We start from the raw sequence: 19,073 nt of genomic DNA, 5'->3' as shown, positions 1-19,073 counted from the left end.
TAAACTGTAGGACCTGCTCCTGATTGGAGGAGAGCAGCGTACTCGGCGTGTGGATAGCAGAGTTGCGATTGGTGGAAGAGGACTATAAAGGAGGAGAGAGACAACATGCACCAGGAACATCTATCTAAAGGGAACACCTGAGCAGCCCCCGAGAGAGCCGGCCGGTGGTGTGCCGCTCCCCCACGGAAGTGGGGAAAGTGGCAGGGGGAACCGCCCTTCCACGGAGGTGGAAGGGTCGGTAGCCAACCCGGGAAGAACCAGCAGCAAACCCGGGGAGGGCCGAGCAGATAAAAGAACAGCGCAGGGTCCTGTGTCGTTCCTCCACGAAGAGGGGGGGGCGACAATCCAACACATCTCAAAATCAAAGATATTCTCAGAGTGTCCCCTACAAACACTAATATTGGTACTACATCCAGAATTAACAAGGCAGATTTCCAATTTGCAAGCAGACATGTTAAGCAAGTAATAAACTCCTATTCTTTTATGGAGTTGCCTGCTTCCTTTCTGGGTCTCAGGATCCCTGCTCAGTTTGGGAGACATCACATGCTCTGCCTGGCAACATCACACAGACAATAATCTTCTCCAGCAAAGAAAACCTCACATGCTAATGTTTACATGTATAGTTTGAGTAGGTTTGTTGTCCCATAACTCATGCACACATTTCAACTCTACTGTCTTAACAGCAGATGGACTAAGGGTGGAGGAGATCGAATGTGGCAGCTAGGAGGTGGGGCTGGTAGGAGGTCTTTACGTCACTGGGAGTGTGCCAGCAGAGGGTGGTTCTCCACAAGTATGCTGGTTATTTTGAGGACAACTTCTGCCTAGCTGATTTCTCTCTCTCTGCTTCCTGGATCACACTGTGATCCTTCCTCTGTGCCCATAATGACCAGCCTCCACCAAACACCAGGCTATGGGGGTTGTCGACTTGGAGCTCTGACCTCCAAACCATAAGCTGAAATAAACCTTTTCTCTCCCAAAAAGCTCCTCCTATTTTAGTTAAAGTGACAAAAAGTGGACTAAAACAATCTCCTTCGAGACAGAAACTTACTTTATTATAATTCAGGTGAGATTTAGAAATTAAAAGGTGACCAAATTAATTTCAAAAAAGACTAGTAAATGAAAATGAATTTTTGAGCTAATTTAAATCAAGTTACAGATTATGTGCTTTAAAACAGTCACAAAATATGCCCACAAAGACCTACCAAAAACTCCTAACAGTTTTCTGGAGGACCAGGGAAGCTAGGTAAAGGGGCAGGCTTGAGACTTATTTTTCACTATTTGTACAGACTGACTTCTTGTCGATTAGAGTATGCTATTGCAGGAGCAGGAGAACAAGCACAAAAGGAAATAAAGGAAAACAGGAAGGAAAATGCAGTCAAACTTGATTCTTAAATAAAAATTTTTTAACAAAGCAAACAAACAGTATGTCCACATCAATAACAGGAACAATTCTATGGAGCACTAAAGATGTATTAGCATATCTAAGACAATGCTTTTGCATCTCTGTGTTTCAAAAATAAGACAAACACAAATCTAAATTCTAAGAATTTTATCTGCATACTTATTTCACATTCATAAAAATGGGAGGAAGATAATTATTGCCACAATTAAGAGCCTTTTTGCCAGACATACAGTTTATACTGATGTATTCAAATGTCCAATGTTGTAACACATTTCTTATAACCAGTTCCACACACAGCTGTAATCACACAATATACAGATTAGACACATTTGTGTTTCCTTGTATTTACTTCTGCTAAGGGGAAATCTACTGTCACATCCTTTGTTTCTAAAAATGCACCACAACGTCAACTGATGAGTCAGGGTCACATTCCAAACTCTCCTGTCAAAGGAAAGCAGGGCACAAAAGTCTTACATGACAACTGTAAAGACTGACGAAAAAGCTAAGCTACAAACCAAGAGTTCTTGATAAGGTGACATAGATGATAGGTTTTCAAGATGCGAGAAAACTTATAATAAATCAACAAATTCCATAAGGTTTGATAAAATTATTCCCCCTCCCCAATAACTGGCAGGGTTATGTTTTTCTTCATTCAGAGCACAAGAATATTAAAGTACTGTTGAGGTAGTGACAGATACAAACTCAAGTTTATACAAACTCCCTTCTCTACAACAAAGCCAAATTATCAGGGAAACTAATTTCCAGGTGCTTTGCTCTCCATTCTTTCCAACTTTTGCCACAGAGCCACAGAGTAGGAACATTCTAGGAGAGGCATGACAAGGGGACAATAACATGACATTGTTTTGGTAGTATTAGTTAAAAAGCTTTCCCGATAAAGACAGCAAACTGATAGCAGAAAGGACATCTGGGGACCAGATGTAGATTTCTGTTACCAGTATAGGCCATGAAGATCAAACCACATCATCTTATTTTCTTCCTAATGCTTTTCATTATCCTTATTTCTAATTTCCGCACCTCTTTATTGTTTGTAATATACAATATGTGTCCTCAGCGTGTGAACTCCATCCGAACAGGGTTCTCACTTATCTTGCTCATTCCTATATTCTCACCAGAGCCTGGCATATAGCAGGCATTCAATATATATCCAGTGGGAAAAGGAGATATAATCACGAACTGGGCTATCGCAGCACCTGCACAATTGCCAACTTTGTTTTCACTCGCAGGCGCTCTTCACTGATGTATTATGAATAACTGAGTGGTGGCTGCTTTCCTCCAGCATCAACTGATTTACTGCCTCGGGTGAACTGAAACTATAGAGAAAGAAAATTCAGGCACATTTAAAAACACTAAAAGCAACCTGGGCAACTTTATAACAGGTAAACGTTTTATAAGGCCACATGATAATACAATATATGTGCCTTGAAAGTTGACTTTGATGTTTGAGAGTACTCAGATTTGGCCATCAGTAATAGTGTGTTTTTGTTATTACTGGGACAAAATACTAGAGGCAGACTAACTTTTATAAAGAAAGGCTTTTCTAGAGCACACCTCTGAAGCTTCAAGGGCAAGGCACCAGCACTTGCTTGGCTCCGGTGAAGGCCTCATGACAGAGGGCAAAAGCCCTTGTGAGAAGAAGAGATGTTATCTCCAAACAGGAAGCCCAAGAGGCTACTCCAGGAGCAAAATTCAGGCTTTTACAAGTGGCCTTCCCAATAACTCATCCAGGAGTCCAGGGTTCCATTCTGAGGACAATGTAATTTTATCCAAGCATCTCCCAGTAGGCTCCACCTCTTAAAGATCCCACCACATCTCAGCACCGCCACAGTCGGGGCCAACCTCCCAACACAAGAAGCCTGGGGAAAGGTTGGGGGTTCATTCAAACCATATCCACACCATTGCACCACCCTTCTGTACTCTGCAAAAATGGACTTATTAAAAAAAAACTTTTTAAAAAAAATCCTTTCTGTAGGGGCTGGCATTGTGGCATAGTGGGTAAAGGCACCACCTGCGACACTGGCATCCCATATGAGTGCTGGTTCCTGTCCTGCCTTTTCCACTTCCAATGCACTCCCTGCTAATAACCTGGAAAGCAGCAGAAGATGCCCCAAGTACTTGGGCCTCTGCCACCTATGTGGGATACCCAGAAGAAGCTCCTGGCTCAGGCCTGGCCTAGACCCAGCCATTGCAGATATCTGGGGAGTAAACCAGTGGATGGAAGATATATCTCTCTCCGTGTGTGTGTGTGTGTGTGTGTGTGTGTGTGTGTCTCCCTCTCTCTATGTAATTCTTTCAAGTAAATAAATCTTTTTAAGAAAATCCTTTCTGTAAATAGCTACTATATGATTAAAAAAAATCCAGATTCAAAGAATAAATCCTGAAAGCTTTCTCAATGCTAATTTCTCCAAAGGCAGAAAAGTCATCTGAATATACTGACAAATGTACTCCATATATGTGGAAAAGGAACAGGTCAGAGCCCCCAGAAGAATTAAGTCTATTTTTAACAAAATCTGAAATTAGCCTACTGAAGTGTCAATTAATGTATCTCATCTATAATGAAAGCACAAAGCCTAAAATTAGTGAAATTAATGAAAGTAATAAATATTTCATATGCGAACTAATTGCTGTGGATCCTTTGGAAACCTATTAAGTGGCACTCACAGAATCATCTTAAAAGGCTTGCATAGCGGGGCCAGCACTGTGGCACAGCAGGTTAAAGCCCTGGCCTGAAGCGCCAGCATCCCATATGGGAACCGGTTATAGTCCCGGCTGCTCCTCTTCCAATCTAGCTCTCTGCTATGGCCTGGGATAGCAGTAGAAAATGGCCCAAGTCCTTGGGCCCCTGCACCCATGTGGGAGACTCGGAAGAAACTCCTGGCTTCTGGCTTTGGATCAGAGCAGCTCCAGCAGTTGTGGCCATCTCAGGAGTGAACCAGCGGATGGAAGACCTCTCTCTGTCTCTACCTCTCTCTGTAACTCTGTGTTTCAATAAATAAAATAAATCTTTAAAAAAAAAAAAGTATGCGTAACAACTCCTGAGCAAATACACTATGAACAGAGGCTAAGAACGTAGCCACACATACTCCTGCTACTAGCTTCTCCTCACTAAGTTTATATTTTAGCTACTGCTAAAAATAAATCAAGACTATTAATTGTTTCCATACTGGTGTCATACAGCTATGAGAAACAAAAAGGACAGAGAAATTCACAGTACAATACACAATGAAGCACTATTTGAGAACTATGTAGCAGCTCTAACATTGACACCAACTCCCCTGCTTTCCATTAATACTTTTTTTTTTAACTTTTTTTTAATTTTTTGACAGGCAGAGTGGATAGTGAGAAAGACAGAGAGAAAGGTCTTCCTTTGCCGTTGGTTCACCCTTCAATGGCTGCCGCGGCCAGCGCGCTGCGGCTAGTGCACTACGCTGATCCGATGGCAGGAGCTAGGTACTTATCCTGGTCTCCCATGGGGTGCAGGGCCCAAGCACTTGGGCCATCCTCCACTGCACTCCCTGGCCACAGCAGAGAGCTGGCCTGGAAGAGGGGCAACCGGGACAGAATCCGGCGCCTCGACCGGGACTAGAACCCGGTGTGCCGGCGCCACAAGACGGAGGATTAGCCTAGTGACCCGCGGCGCCAGCCCCATTAATACTTTTTAATTTAGATTTTTGTCTCATTACCATAACAAAGCATCAGAAACCTGTTCAAAATGTTTGGACCCTTATACCATTTAAAAAATATGACCCAAAATGGATTAAAGATGTGAGCATTTGGCACAGTGGTTAAGAAACTGCTTGGGAATCCAACATCCCATATCAAAGCACCTGGGTTCAAGTACTGGCTCCAATTCCAGGTTCCTGCTAATATACATCCTGGGAGCAAACAGGTGAGGTAATGGTTCAAGTAGCTGGGTTTCTGCCACTCACCTGGAGACCCAGATTGAGTTCTATGGCAAATAATTCACAATAGCCTAGAGGTTGATGCAGCCCCAGTGTCCAGCTGACAGATGAATGGATAAACAAAGTGTGGTATATATTACATTACAGCGCAGTATTTCCATCTTGAACAGGAAGGAAACTGCATCACTCTATTACCTCCACCCATCACAATTATAGCGAGGGAGAGTCAAGGAGAGAAAGAAAGAGATCTTCCATCAGTTGGTTCACTCCCCCAAATAGCTGTAATGGCCCGGGTTGGGCCAGGTTGAAGCCAGGAGTTTCATCTGGGTCTTCCACGTGGGTACAGGAGCCCAAGCATTTGGAACATTTTCCACTGCCTTTCCAAGGGGTGTTAGCAGGGAGCTGGATGGGCAGCAGAGCAGCTGGACTCGAACCTGCACTCACGTGGGATGCTAGTGTCACAGGAGGCAGCTTAACCCGCTGAGCCACAATGCTGGTCCCCTTTAATACCATTTTGAACATGCCACTGTCAATAAAATGTTAGATGTTTTAAAAGTCACTATACTTTAAGAACAATATCTAGAGGAGAAGGTGTGGTCAACTAAGGTGTGTTTGTTTTCTGAGGTTAAAGATAGCAGCATGCTTATTATAGGTCAGTGTGAAAAAGTGAGTAAGGAGGAAGCAAGTAAATATTGAGAAGAGGGAGGCCTCTCCCATTAAAGGACGGGGACAGAGCGCTCCCATGGAAAAGTCAGCCATCATCAGGTCTGACACTTAGGTAGTCTGCCAGGAAGGAGAGGGACAGAAACCTGAGAGGAATCACAGCAGATCCTTTCAGTTTTCTCCACGAAGTGATCAGATTATTTACCCACTACACAGAGGTGAGGATTTGGATAAAAGGATTTCTAAATGTTGGGCTCAATCCATGAGTGATGAAGAACAAAATCCTCATTGGAGCTAACAGGGCTTACCTGATCAGCTTCTGCCAGCCTCATCCCAGGCCAGTGTCCCTGCTGTCTCCTACCCACCTCCCATTGCTGCCTTGAGGAAGGTTTCTCTGGATAACACCTACTCAGCCAACTGTTTGTCCCAGGACAACTTCCTCCGGGAAAGCCCCACTGATCCCCCATGAAGACTAGGTTATTTCCCTTCCTTATAACCCAGATAGCACTCCACATCTACGCTGGCCAACAGTAATAACACCTGTGCTGGCCACAAACAATAACACATGTGCCACATGTACAGTTTAAAATATTCTTTTTTTATATTTTTTTTTATTTTTGACAGGCAGAGTGGACAGCGAGAGAGAGAGAGAAAGGTCTTCCTTTTTGCCGTTGGTTCACCCTTCAATGGCCGCCGCGGCTGGCGCATTGCGCTGATCTGAAGCCAGGAGCCAGGTGCTTCTCCTGGTCTCCCATGGGGTGCAGGGCCCAAGCACTTGGGCCATCCTCCACTGCACTCCCTGGCCATGGCAGAGGGCTGGCCTGGAAGAGGGGCAACCGGGACAGAATCCGGCGCCCCTACGGCGACTAGAACCCGGTGTGCCGGCGCTGCAAGGCGGAGGATTAGCCTATTGAGCCGCTGCGCCGGCCAAGTTTAAAATATTCTAAAAGCCACATTAAAAGTAAAAAACAGGTGAATGATTTCCAATATTTAATCAAATGTCCCCAAAATATTATTTCAAGATATAATCAACGTAAAAATCACTAATGAGGTATTTTTATGGTTCTCTGGATACCAAGTCTTCAAAATCAGGCCACATTTCAAAAGCTTAGTAGCCACATGTGGCAAGTGACTAAAATATTGGACAGTACAGTACTATACTATTTCTTCAAAGAACTTATTATGGTTTGTAACTATGTAAGGTCTCTATTATTATTATTTAGAGGATATTATTTATTATATCCTCTAAATTATAAACTCTATGAGGTTACCAGAGAATTCTTAGCTCACTGTCAGAGCACTTGGTTGGTGTCAAATAAACATTTACAAAATTGAGGCAGGTACCTGGCACAGCAGTCAAGCCAACTCTGAGAAGCCTGAACCCCAGGTCAAAGTACTCAGGTTTGAGTCCCAGTTAGGTTCTCCATTCCAGCTCCCCATTAATGCACCCCCTAAGAGACAGCAGATGATGGCTCCAGTGCTTGAGTCCCAAACTGAGTTCCTGGGTTCAGCATGGCCCAGCCTAGGCAACTGCAGACATCTGGGGGGTGAGCCAGGGAATGGGAGATCTCTCTCTTTCAATTAAATAAATTTTTAAAAATATTTACAAAATCGACTGAGGGGAACAGGCAGAGGTGTTTAAGACAATTCCCTAGATTGAGGGCTAGCCAACTAATGTTGTTACCAAAGCAATCCAAGGACAGACAATAGCAGGGTTAATCTGATCAGGGGGCATTACCTGGCAGATACAACACAAAGCCAAATTCAAAGAAGGCATAGAGGGTTGGCGCCATGCTTCACTTGGTTAATCCTCTGCCTGCGGCGCCAGCATCCCATATGGGCGCCAGGTTCTAGTCCTAGTTGCTCCTCTTCTAGTCCTAGTTGCTCCTCTTCTAGTCCAGCTCTCTGCTGTGGCCGAGGAAGGTAGTAGAGGATGGCCCAAGTGCTTGGGCCCCCACACCCTCATGGGAGACCGGGAGGAGGCACCTGGCTCCTGGCACTGGCCATGGCGGCCATTTGGGGGGGTGAATCAACGGAAGGAAGACCTTTCTGTCTCTCTCTCTCTCTCACTGTCTAACTCTAAAAAGGAAAAAAAAAAAAAAAAAAAAAAAAAAAAGAAGGCATAAGTGCCAGTGAAAGCAGATTCCAGGTACCCAAACCAGGTAGGGAGAGGGAGGACTGCAAGGCCAACAGAAGTCACTGCAACAGAGAGGAGCAGTGGGGTGGAATAAAGGGATTGGCAAAGCAGGACTCTGAGGAAGGGCTCTGTAAGACAGTGTGGGCAATACACAGCTTCCTCGTGCAGGAGACAGTGGTATGTAAGTTTAAGGACTCTAATGTGGAAAATCTGGGGAACTGACAAGGTACCAAATAAATGTTAATGACACGGTAGAAATGAAGGTCACCGAAGTTGAGGAACCAGGGAATTCGAAGACAGAGGTTTTAGTCACTTTGCTTTGAATGATTTACCTGTGACTGAATGTCAAGATTTTAAGTTCTCCAAGGACACACACACAATCTTGCATGCCACACAGTCCAGTGTTGATCACAAGATGTATGTTAGGGACTTGTTATATATAATTAAGTTGAAAGCCAAAGTTCAAACAGTAAAATCACATAGGAGAAAAAGTGGCAATGGTCACATTATTGAAATAAGATTTAAGTGAAAGGCTCCAATTTATTTGTTCAATAGTTATTTGTGTGGTTTAGCTGATAAGCGTTCTGATAAAGAATTAAATTTTAAATTTAATTTAAGATTGGCAGCTAATAATCCCAATCTGGAGGAAGGGTGTGTGAATAGTTTCAAGACTTGCCTTACTTTTATGTGGAAAACAAAGTAACAATTAGCGTTTTCAGGTCCTTAGTAGAGCTAAGTACATCCTATTTTACATAAGACAGGGGTCTTCAAAACTTATTATAAACACTTTTTTACAATGGCCCCAGTTACACACTTTAGGGAGTTTTGTTACTTAATCAAACTACAAGATTACTCTTTCAATACAGAAAAAAAACTAAAATTTCACTGGTTTTACTGTTGAAGGCAATATGCTTTTTAAATACTTTCTAGCATGTTGCTTGTCTATTATTTTCTATACTTGCTTCTATTTGTCTTCTCCTACTCAGCCTAATATTGAGGAAAAAAAATAACTTTTTCTTCACATAATTAGTTCACTGAGGGATACTGACTGCTAGCAGTAATAGTCCTAAGTCTCCAGGCTGTGAAGGAAGCTAAAAGGTTAAGCCACTGCACACAACACTGCCATAGCTATCTTTCCTCTATCGGAAAAGACTCCCAAAGACCTGGCGTTTTGCTGACGACCCAGAGAGGTCAAACTTCCAAGGCAGCTGTTGTCAGTCTACCTCGGAATAAAGCTGTATGGCTATATAAGGCTGTTCCTCCTTACCGCACTCCACAAGTATGGCAATAAAAAGGAGGTTATGCAAGTAATTACTGCATCTGGTGCTAAAACAGTTGAATCATGACAGCCATCAATTCTGTTACAGTTCCTGCGTCTTCCAGTAAGTACATGAAGCACTTGAAGCTTCCTTGTTCAATCAATTCTCTCTTTTCCTCTTATCAAAGATTGGAGAAGTCTGTGAGTCAATACAGATCAAAGCTAATAAATCCAATTCATTCATTTTTATGTAAATTAATATCTTCTGTTCCATATGCTTTGAGATTCTGCAGTAAGCAGAACAGATGGGATCCCTGCTCTAGGAAGCATACTTTCTAAAGAGCAGAACCTACAATGCCTGCTTCCTTAAGAGCACCCTAAATAACCACAGGACAATTTATTATTGTAATATACCATCACGAGCATTTGCTTTTTAAAAATAAAATCCTCAGAGATCAGAGTTGGGGTGCAACAGGTTAAGCCACCACCTGTAATAATGGCATCCCATATGAGTCCTGGTTAGAGTCCCAGAAGCTCCACTTATAATCCAGCACCTTACTAATGTGCCTGAGAAAGCAGAACATGGCCCAAGTATTTGTGCCCCCACCACCCATGTGGGAGACTCAGATGTAGTTTCAAGCTCTTGTCTTCAGCCAGGCCCAGCCCTGGCATTGGGGCCATTTTGGACGTGAACCAGCAGATGGAAGATTAATCTCTCTTTCACTCTCTCTCTCTGAAACTGTGCCTTTCAAATAAAAGTTTAAGAACTTTTTTTAAAATCCTCTAATAATGTCCCATTAGACTAATATAAAAATAGCCATTTTTTTCTGAATTCAATCAAGCAAAGAAACTTACGTAGCCATAGATTTTTCTCTCGCTTAGTACTTTGAGGGAAAGAAACAAGACAAGACAGCTAAAGGGGATTTGTTTGGTAAAACTTCCAGGCCTTGTCACAGGATCACCCTAGGCCTGTTTTCTACAGGCAAGATATACGCATTATGTTTTTCAACCAACACTGCTTCATAAGTGGTGTGGAGTCTATGAAATGAGATCTTCTCTATCAAAACCCAACAAGGTCTTTGAGAAACCTTGTTGGGTTTTGATAGGGAAGGTGGGCTTGGAAGGAACTGTGGTGCAATAAGCAAGAGGAAAGGCTAAACGGCTCTGCATAATAAATTTAAATGTATTTTGATTTTTGGAGGGCAATCAGAGAAAAAAAATGGAGCAGGGAACAGTGCCAACTAGATTATATGAGCCTGGAGTTTTCCTTTGTTGGTGGCCAAATTCCATTTTAAGCATAGAGACACTTGCTTTTAAATGTTAACACTCATGGTACCACTACACTGTAAATCTCATTTGCTTCGTTTTCCCCCAAATCTTCCATAAAGTTCAAAGGCTTTGTGTGAACTCTTTTTTCCATTCTTTTCCAGCTCTTCCTGGACATATGTAATCCAACAACTGCTCTTCAAGCATCCAACTCGGTATGTTGTGGGTGTATCCAAAACTGACTGTGTTATCCTGCCTTCCCCACCTCTACCATAAGCTGTTTTTGTTTTTTGGTTTTTTTTTTTTTTTTTTTTGACAGGCAGAGGACAGTGAGAGAGACAGAGAGAAAGGTCTTCTTTTTCCGTTGGTTCACCTCCCAATGGCCGCTGCGGCCGGCGTACTGCAGTCGGCGTACTGCAGTCGGCGTGCTGCGGTAGGCGCACCGCGCTGATCCGATGGCAGGAGCCAGGTGCTTCTCCTGGTCTCCCATGCGGGTGTAGGGCTCAAGCACTTGGGCCATCCTCCACTGCACTCCCGGGCCACAGCAGAGGGCTGGCCTGGAAGAGGGGCAACCGGGACAGAATCTGGTGCCCCGACCGGGACTAGAACCCGGGGTGCCAGCGCCGCAGGCGGAGAATTAGCCTAGTGAGCCGCGGCGCTGGCCTATAAGCTGTTTTTACTGCTCCTTCTTATATCCCCTTGCCCTCTACTCTCTCACTAATGTCATCATCACTAAAGGAACAACTAATATTTATTAAGCACTTGACTGTTCCAAGGGAATTTACATGTGTAATTTCAGTTGATCCGCAAACACTAATAAACAGGTACTAGGATCATCTCCGAAATGTTAGGAAATCCAAACTCGGGACAGGAATCCTAAGGGAAGGTGACAGAATTAGAATTCAACCCCTGTTCTGACTCCAAAGCCAGCTTAACCTGTATACTGTACATGCCAATGCCTCAAGTCAGAAAACCCAGGCATTATCCTTGTCTCATTAGTCTTGCCCACTTACCTAGTCCAGCCTCCTAGCCATACCTCCTAAATGCCATATCACCTGTCCTGCCATTGCCTTCATACAGAAAGACAATTAGTATATACTAAGTCCTCAATGCATGCCACACACTATTCTAATATACAGAATTTTGGGGTTTCTTTTACATTTTAGTCCCTCGAGCCCTATGAGATGAAGAACCTACTGAACAAAGAGGTTGTGCAGTAAATGACACAGCCAAGTTCAAACCCAAATATCTAAATAAAAAGCCCCTGAGGACTTAACCCCTACATTCTAACAACCTCTGACTTTGTCTCCCTACCTCCCACCTGGATGCCCATCCTCCCCCAGGCCACTGCAGATATCTTTCTGGAACGCAAATGTTATGATATTTCCTTGCTTAAAAATTAGCAGCTCTATATCACTGACTGGATGAGGTCCAAATTTTCTAATTCGTTATGCAAAATCCTCCATTTTTCTGCTGAAGTCAGTTCAGTAAGCATTTGAGTGCCTGCTGTAAGCAAGGCAAAATGCTAAGTCTGAAATGAGTAACATACCACCCCTGACTACTACTTCAACTACAGACACTGTGTCCCTTGGTGAAGCTGACCAAACACAGATTTCATAAAGCAACTCTCTAACACATGCAGCCACTTGCAAGGGGCATGTATGTCAGTCCCTTGGCCTAGGCTGTACCTGGTAAAATCCCACACCAACCTGAAGAGTGCCCATGTGAGGCCTCCTCTAACAAACCCCAGGCAAATGCTCCATCTTCTAAGTTCCCATAGCACTTTGTTCAAGTTACTTTCTGATAAGCAGTGGACCAGAGGTGAGGACCAGCTTCCAAATGAGAGTTCGAGCAACTTCTGAGCAAGAACTGACCCTGCCATCAACGCCTGGCATGCAGTAGGCATTTTATCAGTGGTTTGAATGAATAATGAAAAATTCCAAAATTTCATGAAGAGAGGAACAAGATACAGAATTAAGAATGTTGACACACAAGTGGGCCAAATAAAGAGCAGAGTTATTCTACTTTGGCTCTGACTTGGCCTAGATTTTATCCCTATGGGAAAACTCACATATGAGAGTTGGACAAGCTAAAAAGGCCAAACTTTGTTATTCCTGGCTCAACAAAGCTCTGACAGGCCCAACAGGATACTAGATCCCTCCTCCCCCTTCCTCCTTTACCTGCCAAAGTCCTCTTTCCAAAGGGCTGTGGGGGTGGGAAACAAATCTTTCAAAGTGCATTAAAATTGATCCACTGGTATCCAACTGCATCAGTGCTGTGTCACAGTGTGTGCAACAGAAAAATCAAAATCTTTCCTGGGAAGAAGGCCAGTTTGCAAGTAAGTACTATTGCCTCAAGAATGCGAAATTCCTAGTGAGGCCAGTTCCAATAAACTGGAGCTCACAACTGTTCCTCCTGCCCTAAGACCACTTTTCTTTCAACTTCGTTTCTGATTCTTGTGATTTAAAAAAAAAAAAAAAAAAAAAAAGGAAAATCTATACAGGGAAGCCCATGCATGAATGTACTTTAACTCTAGGCAAATCCAAAAGTCAGGATCCATAACTGAAATACTATTAGAAACCCTACATCTAAGTTGGAAGTAGTTGTCTAAGACGTGGCATAAAGAGAGGGATGTGTTTCCTGAATGCCTCATGTTGCTTTGTGTGCAATGCTTCCAAATCAAGATCCGTATTTTGAAATTACCCCCAGGAGTTCGTCTCCAGCCTGAGGATTCCTGGGCAACAGGCTGGGGCCGATGTCCCTCCACTGCTTTCCAGGGGCACGAAATCCGACGGGGAAGCAGCTGGAGCCACACTCATTCCCAACACACACGCGAAATTAAAAAAAAAAAAAAAATCACCACCACCTCTGGTCTCCCCTAAAGAGCAAACGACGCAAAGATCCGCACCGCGGTGGCCAGAACCACCCAATGCCAAACCCCGGGCCGCCCGCCTTCCACTCGCCAGCCGGGCGCCGGGCGCCAGGAGCCAGGCGCCGGGCAGCCGTCCCCTCCTCCCCGGACCAGCCTGGCCAGCCCCGCACTCGGCTCCGCGCTGGCCCCGCAGCCCAGGCGAGCAAACGGAGCCGAGGAGGACGGCGGCTCGAGCGCGGGCTGCGGCGCTGCCCCACACCCCGCACCTGAGGCGGCTGCCGGCAGCCGGCGAAGAGAGCGCACGGCGGGGAGGGCAAGGCAAAGTTACTCACTGGGAAAGCGCGGCTGCCCGGGGCGCGCAGGGGCTCCCGGCGCCGCAGCCAGGCGCCAGCTCCCGCTCTCCGCGGCCCGCCGAGGGAGCCGGGAGTCGGCCAGGCTCCGCTCCTCCGGGAATCGCCGCCGCCGCAGTCGCGGGTTTCCCGGCAAGAAGCAAACTCTGGCCAAGACTACACTTCTCAACCGCCCCTGCTGCCTTCCCGGGGGCGAGCGCCGGGCTGAGCGGCCCAACCCGACACGCTGCTGGGCCAATCGGCGGCGCCACAGGGCGGGGAGGGGGCGGATCAGAGGCGGATCCACCTATCAGAGAACGCAGGGGGCGGACCAGGAGGGGCCGTCATTCCTAGGTTAGAGTGAACCTACTCCGTCCCTCGCCCCTCGCCCTCCCCCACCCGCCTGGGGCTGTCCCCGCCGCTCGCCTGATTCCTCTGTGGAAGGCGCTCGGCAAGTGTGTGAGCGAGCGCCGGGCAGCCGCGGGGACAGCGGGACAGCTGAGCAGGGGACGCACGGAGCGGGGTGGGGGGAGGTCGAGGGGAACAGGTGGCGCGGGAGAGCAGGCGTGTAGGTGTGCTGGGCGAGAGGACAGCCGGGGTAGAGGGCAGCGACCGGGGCTGGCCGGCGTTAGAGAGGTTGCGGGAGCCGGGGGTGAGCAGCGGGGAGCAGCACTGAACACTCCCAGAGAGGAAGGGGCCGGAGAGGGAACCCCGCCGAGGAAAGGCTGCCGAAGCGGGGTAGGGGACGCCTGGGAACAAAGATGAGAGGGAGGTTCCCCGGGGGTGGGGTGCAGAAGGGGTAAAGAAAAGGGTGGAAGGGAGGTGCATGGCCGGGGGAAGGAAAGGACGGGGTGGGTGAGTGTGCTCCCAAACTCCCACTTCTCCCCTAAGGAAAACGGTAAACGCTTGTCCTGTGTCCCGGGGGAGATGCTTAGCTGCAAGAACCCCACTGAGTACTGTCTTGAAGCACCACGTTCTGTTAACGAGACTCAGCCCCTCCTATTTAAGGACGGTATAGCCCAAGCCTGCGGTCCCACAAGAGGTTGGATTCCCGGGAGGCCACAGGGTTCCAGTCGAGTCTAGCAGGCCGGACTTGGGTCCCAAGAAGGGAGGTGATGTGGGGGCGGCAGGTAAGGCCCTGCCCCCTTCGCCACCAGTTGGGGAGACGGTACCAAAGGTGGAGCTCGGGCGCACGCACTGTGACCGGGGCCTCCGGGTGCGACGCCAGCGGGCCCTCCGCCGCCCTCCTCCCGGCTCGCCCCGCACGCCGCCAGGCTGGGGGCGCGCCAGGTGAGCGGCTCGGGCCCGGCGCCACCGCCCTCCTCGCGCCGGGGGCGGGGCCGGGGGCGGAGCCTCCACGTCCCGCCCAGCGCCCGGACCCTGCCGCGCCGCTGCGGCTCCTCCTCCCTCCTTCCGTCGCCGCCTTCTTCCGTCCGTCGTTCCTTCCTTCCTGCCTCAGCCGCTCAGCTCGCGGCATGGGGCAGAGCCTCCGATCGGCCAGCACCACCTGAGGATCCTGGAACCGGCACCCGCGATGGAGGACGACCAAGAGCTGGAGAGGTAACGGCCGAGAAGGCGGGCGGGGCGGGCGGAGTAGGCCGCGCCCAGGCAGGGGAGCGGGCGGTACCGGGCACGCGGCCCGGCCCGGGCCTAACCTCCGCGGCCCTGCAGAGCAGCAGGGGCCCGACCCGGGACGCTGAGAGAGGGAACGGGGCCCGACGGGGAGGAGAAGGGAGGAGTCGTGGATGTGTTTGAATAGAGGCGCTCCGAGGGACAGTAGTTCTCGAGGAGGGCGGACCAGTTGGCAGAGCAGAGTTGGGTCCCGAAACTGCCCAACCCCGTTAGAACAGCGGCGTATTCAGTCCGGCTTAAGCCCCCCCGTCACTACCGCTCTCCCTCCTCCTCCGTGCAGACTGTTAGCCGTGTAGCCCTGCCTCAAAGCGCTGAGTTCTGTTTCTCCCTCCCGCTGTACTGTTTCAGCTCTTACCGTTTCCTAGCTTCCTTACCTCTTGCAAGTGGAAGCCATAGTTGGGCCTGCACATTGATAATCTGTAGTCTCTGTTTATATGCTGGAGCAATCTTGTGTTTTTCTACACCTTCAACTCCCTTTTCCTCTTCCAGCAGGGCTCACCCTATGCTATATCCCTTTCTTGTGACTCTTCCAAAAGAAATGTCTTTGCAGACACTTAAGTGTATGTTTTTCTAAGAAGATGCTCCGTGTGGCCCACGTGGATAGTTAATGGAGCAGGGAGAAACTGGAGTCAGCAAATTAAATATTCATTGGTAGAAGTGGTGGAGGCAGAAAAGAGAGAGGCTGACAGTTCTGTGTGTAATTGCTGTGGATTAGAGTAATGATGTGTGGCAATTGTGATATAGTAAATGAAAAAAAAAGCTAGTTACAATATTCAGTATGATCTCACTTTTATAAAAAATATGTGTGTAGAAAAATGTCTGGATTGAAGACCTCAATGGCCGAAGGCGAGAGGAAGACAGCCCTGGAAATGGTCCAGGCAGCTGGAACAGATAGACACTGTGTGACATTTGTTTTGCACGAGGAGGACCATACCCTAGGAAATTCTCTGCGTTACATGATTATGAAGAACCCGGAAGTGGAATTTTGTGGTTACACTACGACCCATCCTTCAGAGAGCAAAATTAATTTGCGCATTCAGACTCGAGGTGCTCTTCCAGCTGTTGAGCCATTTCAGAGAGGGCTGAATGAGCTCATGAATGTCTGCCAACATGTGCTTGACAAGTTTGAGGCCAGCATAAAGCACTATAAGGATCAAAAAGCAAGCAGAAGTGAATCCACATTCTAGTCCCTTGTGCAGGATACAAGGAGGACTAATCTCTGGGATACTCTTCTTCATGATTGTGCAGAACCCAGAATTAGAAGTTTGTGATTACAACAACCTGCTCTATCTTTCCAAAAAAAAAAAAAAAAAATGGTTCTAGCTGTTGACCCATTCATCACAGCTGTTGGAATCCCCGCAAGAACCTGTGTATTCTCCTAATAAATTCCCTCTTTTATTGAAACTATTTTTGAGTGGTTTCTGTTCCTTGCAACATCCTCAAGGATGACTTTATTTGCTTGCAGTAGAGCCAACATTTAAAGTGATAAAACAGAGCATCAGGCACCCAAAATAGTGGTTTCATCATGGGAATCAAAAGGAGTATACATTCCTGACTAGGATTGGGGTGGTGAGGCAAAGAGGAGATGGAATAGACCATTACGCAGATAGACTGGTGGGTTTCAAAAAGAAAGAAGGTCAGGATGTGGACTTGGCTTCTTAGATATTTTACTGATGAGAAAGTTGTATCCTTTTCTCTTAGGGGATTGGGTAAGGTTAGGGAATAATTTGAAAGAATTTTGAGAATTCTGGTTTCACATGAGGGTCTCAGGAGTTATCCAGCTCCATCTTTGTACCATCTATAGAATAATTGTTTACTGCCTGAGGAGAAACCTGGAATGAGCAAATTACATTTTTAGTCTAAGTAGGTATCCAACTGTAGCCTAGGGTCATATAGAAGAAACACTATTTGAGAGAAAGGACACAGAGGGAAAATACCATGTGGAGAAAATGACTTGGAAAACTTGAAATATTAGTGAAATCACATCCAAGAGCCATTGTATCTGTCTACATCTTCAACATCTTTCATACCAGTCATACCAGAACTTCCTTCTTCAATTATCCTAAATACCTGTCAACCCTAGAGCCTGAGCACTCCCATATCCCAATGCACTGTGCTTTGGGGCCTTAGTTGATCCTATTTATTCGTGTGATCCTGGGACCTAGCACAACACTGGACAGCAGGTGGACACTTAGTAAATATGAGATGAATCCCTGTAGGTAGTTATGGCATGTTAGCTTTTCAGTAACTCTTAGTTGAGCTGCCCTAGAGCCTCTTTAAAGATATTTATTTATAGAGCTTCTGGTTTGTACCTTGGGGATAGGTATAATAGTGAGACACAATAAGTGTTGCATAAGAGAAACAATATTTTTAAAAAGTTGTAATTCTGGGGAAGAAAATACAATATCAAGATAGAAAGCATGAGAGAGAATTTTGCTTTAGGTATGGAAGTCAGGGAAGCTCTTCCCAAGATTACAGGAAGAGAAGGCTCTCATGATGGAAATTAACATTGTGAGGGAATAGCATGTACAGAGGCCCTGAAGCAGAAAACTAGTGGTCTGGGAAACTGAAGGTATTGAAGGAAGATTTGATTGTAGGCAAGTAGGCAAGGATGAGGCCTATTCTCTGGACTGATGGGAGAAAGCTGGTGTGATGGGAATGACCTCTTGATTATAGTGAGGGGAAATGAATTATAGAGTGGTCAGATTAATGCAAAGACAGAACTGTAAGAGTTGAAGCAGCCTGGTACAATTAGAAGCCTATGATGGGGGAAAGAGTAGAATTTGGAACTGAATTGGTTGTACCAATTCAGGGATTGGATATGGAAGATGAGAAAATAGAAAGATGACTTACTGAGGTTAGGGCCCTAATTACTGAAATGAGAATGCTCAAAGAGGCAAAAAGGATGGGAGGTGGGAAAAATGATAGGTGATCAAATTTCTTCTTTGAACTCCAGAGGTTGTATTTATGTGAATTGAAGGTCAAGGAAGAGATCTAAGCTGGAGATAAGCTAATAAGATGATAATCCATAAAAAGTGAGTGACAGAGAGGTGGGCCCAGGACCAAGCACTTGAACAACCTCAGTATTAAAGTTTGGATAAAAGAGGGGCAACTGGTGAGGTGGTAGGAAAATGCAGAAAGTAAGAGTTGTGGAAGAGTTTCCAAGAGGGGAGAGTGATGTTGGATGAATCAGTTGAGCACAAAAAAATAGTTGGAGTTAAGGTGGAGGTCGCTGGAGGATGGACAGGGTTAGGGTTAATTTAGTGCCAGAGGGGAGTAAACACTCCTTCTCCAGAGGAATTGCTTAGTTTGAGGCTTCGCAGACAAGGAAAATTTACAGAGGATAGTGGAGAGGTAGATTTGGGTAATAGCAGGGATTAGGAAAGATCAAAAACATGGAGCAAGGAGGTAGAATATTTTCCTAGGGCAATGTAGATTCTGGAAAACCAATGTCAGTATACGGGCATTAGCACTTAAAAGATGCAAGGACACCCAAAAGTGCGAAGTAGAAAAGGAACAAAAATTTCTTTGCCACTCCCAAAATTTTGCCCATGGTTGGACCTGTAGAAATAGTAAACAGGATTCTTTGCCTGC

General features: G+C 46.2%; 2 protein-coding genes across 5 annotated transcripts in view; one reads left to right on the top strand and one right to left on the bottom strand.

Moving 5' to 3' along the window:
- Window positions 1-14,093, bottom strand: part of LNX2 (ligand of numb-protein X 2) — a 94,522-nt gene extending 80,429 nt beyond the window's left edge. Inside the window, exon 1 of one of the 4 annotated variants that reach the window (XM_008275210.5) lies at window positions 13,851-14,093. The gene's annotated coding sequence lies outside the window, so the exon portion shown is untranslated. The remainder of the gene's footprint in view (window positions 1-13,850) is intronic. The other 3 variants (XM_008275211.5, XM_008275213.5, XM_008275212.5) reach the window with 3 other exon arrangements.
- Window positions 14,094-15,288: 1,195 nt separating this feature from the next.
- LOC149124656 (DNA-directed RNA polymerases I and III subunit RPAC2) lies at window positions 15,289-16,886 on the top strand. Its single transcript, XM_089304291.1, has 2 exons — window positions 15,289-15,407; window positions 16,291-16,886. Exons 1-2 carry the CDS (start codon window positions 15,382-15,384, stop codon window positions 16,664-16,666), a joined length of 402 nt encoding a protein of 133 aa, XP_089160417.1. The 5' UTR covers window positions 15,289-15,381; the 3' UTR covers window positions 16,667-16,886.
- Window positions 16,887-19,073: the final 2,187 nt, after the last annotated feature.

This window comes from Oryctolagus cuniculus, chromosome 9, assembly GCF_051225735.1.
Source record: "Oryctolagus cuniculus isolate XC-2025 breed Fujian yellow rabbit chromosome 9, ASM5122573v1, whole genome shotgun sequence".
NCBI lineage: Eukaryota > Metazoa > Chordata > Mammalia > Lagomorpha > Leporidae > Oryctolagus > Oryctolagus cuniculus.
Note: the sequence above shows the minus strand (reverse complement) of the source record. Positions and strands in the feature narration are given on the sequence as shown.